Source organism: Bombina bombina, chromosome 1 (assembly GCF_027579735.1).
Source record: "Bombina bombina isolate aBomBom1 chromosome 1, aBomBom1.pri, whole genome shotgun sequence".
Lineage (NCBI taxonomy): Eukaryota > Metazoa > Chordata > Amphibia > Anura > Bombinatoridae > Bombina > Bombina bombina.
In genome coordinates this window covers 171,970,913-171,976,428 of record NC_069499.1, presented here as the reverse complement: position 1 = coordinate 171,976,428, position 5,516 = coordinate 171,970,913, and the positions used below count along the sequence as shown (strand labels likewise).

Below are 5,516 nucleotides of genomic sequence, written 5' to 3'. Positions count from 1 at the left end.
CATGATTCAGATAGAGCATACAATTTATTATCAAAAAGCAGCAATTCACTAACGGGAGATAGCTGGTCTCATCAGGTAAGCCAATGACAAGCGGCATATATGTGCCCCCACCAATTAGCAGCTAGCTGTGCATTGCTGCTCCTAAGTCTACCTAGGTATGCTTTTCAACAAAGGATACCAAAAGAAAAAAACAAATTAGATAATAGAAGTAAATTGGAAAGATGTTTAAAACTGTATGCTCTAGATTAATCATGCAAGAACATTTTTAGTTTTCGTATCCCTTTAAGTAAATTATCCTTTTTATAATGATATTTCTATTATTTATTACACCTTCACTTGATATAACAGCATTGATTTTATGTATTTTCAGACAAAAAGTCAGGTCTCTGCCCCAGCATAAAACCCGAATCCGTTGGCATATGCGCTATGATGTGCTCTTATGACAGACAATGTGAAGGAGAGCTGAAATGTTGTCGTAATGGTTGTGGTGGGACAGAATGTGTACCGCCTATATTCGTTTCCTGAAAGGTAAAAATATAAGCAGAAATATCTCATTGTCTCTCAAAGTTTGTTCAATTCCAATTCATCAGTAAGATCTTTATGTTACTTTTGTAGTTTTTCCCAATTCAAACTTTTCAAAACTTTTAAAAACAGTTTTTAAGTTACTTTGCACTTTATTAATTTAGTACTTTGCATGGGGACGATTCACATGTGGTATTACAATATGTCTGAACACTTAATAAACACATTTTCACTGGGTATTTTTTTATTTTTTACTTTTCTGTTTATCTTGTGTTTAGTTGTTTTTCAATGGTAAACTTCTTGTGCATGCTGAATTTAAATATTAAATGGAGAGTAAAGTGAAGATTAAACTCTCATGATTCATGATTTCAGGAACAGCTTTCCACTTCCATTATTTAATCGGCTTTGTTTTCTTGGTATACTTTATTGAAAATCATACCTAGGTAGGCACATATTTGCCTAATGTCATTGGCTCACCCAATGTGTTTATCTCCCAGTAGGGCATTGCTGCTCCTTCAACAAAATATACAAAAATAATGAAGCAGATTTAATAATAAAAGTGAAATAAAAAACTGCTGAAAATGGTATATTCTGTCTGAATCATGATAGAAAAATGTGTGCTTTTTGTCCCTTTAAAAATGTCACTCACTGTAATTTATGCTCTTTTTCGCCATTTTTAATAAGGTTTTGGCACATGCTTTTCTTTTTGAAAGAAATAAAGGCATTTTCTTTGTTTGCTTTTCTTGATTTTTTAGACTACATATCTTTTGCATGCTCCAAAAAACATTTACACAAACTTCATGATTGGTAATTTGTTTAAATGTTACATTTATCACATGAAAAAATCCCACACATTAACTAAACTCTACAAATCCTATATAATAAAAGGCCAAGTGTGTTTGTCCGAAGTTGTCATGCGCACTAGAGACTGCACGCAAGGACAAACAACCTGGCCTTCTAACTGACCTGGAGTTGTGTGGTGGAGTGGGCGTGGCCGGATGGATGTGACATGGGCGTGGTCGGGCGTGACGCGGGTGGGGCCGGTCGTGAGGCAAGCGGGCGGGGCCGGACGGGGCCATATGCCGGGGCTGCCGAGAGACAGAGAGCTCTAAAGACGGGGATAGAGAGAACAGAAGAGGGTGAATAGAGAGCAGAAGAGGGGGGCTAGAGAGAGAGAGGGGGAGAGAGACAGCAAAAGAGTGGGGGGAGAGAGACAGCAAAAGAGAGAGGGGAGAGAGACAGCAAAAGAGAGAGGGGGAGAGAGACAGCAAAAGAGACGGGGGAGAGAAACAGCAAAAGAGAGGGGGGAGAGAGACAGCAAAAGAGAGAGGGGGAGAGAGACAGCAAAAGAGAGAGGGGGAGAGACAGCAAAAGAGGGGGGGAAGAGAGACAGCAAAAGAGAGAGGGGGAGAGAGACAGCAAAAGAGAGAGGGGGAGAGAGACAGCAAAAGAGAGAGGGGGAGAGAGACAGCAAAATAGAGAGGGGGAGAGAGACAGCAAAAGAGAGAGGGGGAGAGAGACAGCAAAAGAGAGGGGGGGGAGAGACAGCAAAAGAGAGGGGGGGAGAGACAGCAAAAGAGAGGGGGGAGAGAAACAGCAAAAGAGAGGGGGGAGAGAAAAGCAAAAGAGAGGGGGAGAGAGACAGCAAAAGAGAGGAGGGAGAGAGACAGCAAAAGAGAGGGGGAGAGAGACAGCAAAAGATAGGATGGAGAGAGACAGCAAAAGAGAGGGGGGAGAGAGACAGCAAAAGAGAGGGGAGAGAGAGACAGCAAAAGAGAGGGGGAAGAGAGACAGCAAAAGAGATGGGGAGAGAGCACAAAAGAGATGGGGGAGAGAGACAGCAAATGAGAGGGGGAGAGAGACATCAAAAGAGAGGGGGGAGAAAGACAGCAAAAGAGAGGGGGAGAGAGCACAAAAGAGAGGGGGGAGAGTGCACAAAAGAGAGGGGGAGAGAGCGCAAAAGGGGGGAGAGAGTGCAAAAGAGATGGGGGAGAGAGCGCAAAAGAGAGGGGGAGAGAGCGCAAAAGAGAGGGGGAGAGCGCAAAAGAGAGGGGGGAATCGTAAAAGAGAGGGGGGGAGAGCGCAAAAGAGAGGGGGAGAGAATGCAAAAGAGAGGGGGGAGAGAGCGCAAAAGAGAGGGGGGAGAGAGCACAAAAGAGAGGGGGGAGAGAGCGCAAAAGAGAGGGGGATAGAGCACAAAAGAGAGGGGGAGAGAGCGCAAAAGAGAGGGGGAGAGAGCGCAAAAGAGAGGGGGAGAGAGTGCAAAAGAGAGAGGTAGAGAGCGCAAAAGAAAGGGGGAGAGAGCGCAAAAAAGAGGGGGAGAGAGAGCGCAAAAAAGAGGGGAGAGAGCACAAAAGAGAGGGGGAGAGAGCACAAAAGAGTGGGGGAGAGAGAGCAAAAGAGAGGGAGAGAGCGAGCAAACGAGAGGAGAGAGAGAGCAAACGAGAGGAGAGAGAGACAAACAAGAGGAGAGAGAGCAAATGAGAGGGGGGAAGATAGAGAGCAAAAGAGAGGGAGAGAGACAGCAAAAGAGGGGGAGAGAGAGAGCAAAAGAGAGGGAGAGAGACAGCAAAAAAGGGGGAGAGAGAGCAAAAGAGAGGGGGAAGAGAGCAAAAGAGAGGGGGGAGAGAGAGCAAAAGAGAGGGGGAAGAGAGCAAAAGAGAGGAGGGAGTGAGAGAGCAAAAGAGAGGGGGAGAGAGAGAGAAAGAGAGAGGGGGGAGAGAGAGAGCAAAAGAGAGGGGGGAGAGTAAAAGAGGGGGGGGGGGAGAGAGAGTAAAAGAGAGAGGAGAGAGAGAGCAAGGGGTGGGACCGCTGTACTGCAAAAAATGGCCCGTGTACATGGGCTTTAAGACTAGTATATGCATAAATGTTTATTTGCTGTACAACCATTAGACATTTTAATACTTAGGGCATTATATAAAAACATAACAATTACATAAGCAGGAATACTGTATGCAAGATGGTGACGTGGAGTGGAAACAGAGTGACTGCACTCACTGGATTTAGCATGTTGTTTATGTCATGGGTGACGTTTTTGGTCTGAGGAAGGGGTTTTGTACCCCTAAAATGTCACCCATGTAATAAACAACAGTTATATATATTATAACAAAAAACTTGCACTCGGTCTTTTTTCAAAAAAACTCTTTTACTGTGAAAAGTAGTAACGTTTTGTGGACAAAGTATCCGATACTTTTATATATATATTATATATACATATTTATATATGTATATGTCTTTGCATTTGTGTATATGTGTATTTATGTTTACATATTTATGTGCTTACATACACACACACACATCTTTAGTCTCCACTGTTAAAGAAAAAATAAATAAATTAGTTAATGCAGTCAAATTTTCCTGTGTATATATTCTATAATAGAGAAATACTTATGTCTATGTTTGAAAGGTATACAGTTGTTGCATTTTAGTCTTCATTAATCAGATTGCACAAATTGGTAACAAATTATTTTTCTTCGAAATATCATCTGAAAAGTCTTGAAATATATCATTTGTGCTTTTCATATAAGTGATAATAATAATCTATTTGAAAGTTTGTTCTTGTAACACACTTGGGTCTTAAATATGTAATAAAGAACTACTTTTCTTATACATCTAATTCCATCTCCCATTTCTATTTCAGGGCTGGATCTACAAAATGTTTAATTGAGAAAACATTGGCAAAGATTTATCAGCTAAGAAAGCTCTACTGCAGCAAATTAAATCATCTCTATATCTCTAGGTTCTTCAGGAAAATCAGTTATTCTTATGTCAATTTAACCAACTGTTTTACTTGTTAAATAGTCTTTTTATTTTCCAAAAGTATAATAAATTCTAAACATTTTCAGTAGCCGTCTCTATTTCAGTTTCAATTTATTTCACTATATTTCTATAATTTAATTTGTTGAAGGAGCAGCAATGCACTAATGATTTCTAACTGAACACATGTGACAATCGACATATATATGCAGCCACCAATCAACGCTAGAACCTAGGTTCTGTGCTGCTCCTGAGCTTGCCTAGATAAACATTTCAGCAAAGGATAACAAGAGAAGGAAGCAAATTAAAGTGAAGGTAAACTTTGGTGAATGAAATCCTGTTTTTTAAAAATACTATTAAAAACAGGGGCACTTTCATTCATCAAAGTTTACAAATCAGCCGTTTTTATTAAAAACTTAAAAAAAATTCTTTTCACAGCTACAGCAGCTTACTCCTCCTGGAAATTCTCTCTTCACATGTCAGCAATGACTAATACTGCTTCCTCCAATCACAGCTTTCCCCCCAGGGTGGTTATTGCCTGAGGCCATGCTGTGATTGGAGGAAGCCGGATTAGTCATTGCTGAGGTGTGAAGAGAGGATTTCCAGGAGGGGTAAACTGCTGTAGCTGTGAAAAGAATAAAAGGTAAGTTTTTAATCAAAACGGCTGCTTTGTAAACTTTGATGAATGAAAGTGCCCCTGTTTTTAATAGTATTTTTAAAAAACGTGCTTTCATTCATCAAAGTTTACCTTCACTTTAAATAATAGAAGTTAATTGGAAAGTTATTTAAAATTGTATTTTCTATCTGAATCATGAAAGAAATTTTTTGGGTTTCATGTCCCTTTAAGTGATGCTTTGTCAAACGTGCACTCTTAATTACCATATGTTATTCCAGCATTATTTTCACTAGATCGAGCTAATTGTTAGTATATTTATAAGAATCTCAGTAGTGCTCTCTAAATAATATGTCAGTCTATGGCAGGGTTATAATACAATATATTTAATAATTATCCTTTAAAAATAAACCCTCAATCAATATGCATCTACTAGAAACCATAAAATGAATATAAATACCTGAATTCTTTTTATTAGTTAATATCTATGAACACATTGGAATATATTTGTAATACCAGAAGATGAATCAATATTATATGCGTTTAAAAACTATTTAAAATATGCTATGCAGAGTTCATACAAGTTTATCTTATTCACAATAGAAATTTCACCCAGTTAACACAA

The 5,516-nt window shown here is 39.6% G+C and overlaps 1 protein-coding gene across 1 annotated transcript in view; it reads left to right on the top strand.

The window, feature by feature from the left end:
- LOC128636592 (WAP four-disulfide core domain protein 18) overlaps window positions 1-4,369 on the top strand; it is an 8,583-nt gene extending 4,214 nt beyond the window's left edge. Inside the window, exons 3-4 of the mRNA XM_053689588.1 lie at window positions 371-528; window positions 4,163-4,369. Coding sequence (XP_053545563.1) covers window positions 371-525 — 155 coding nt within the window. The 3' untranslated portion in view covers window positions 526-528; window positions 4,163-4,369. The remainder of the gene's footprint in view (window positions 1-370; window positions 529-4,162) is intronic.
- Window positions 4,370-5,516: the final 1,147 nt, after the last annotated feature.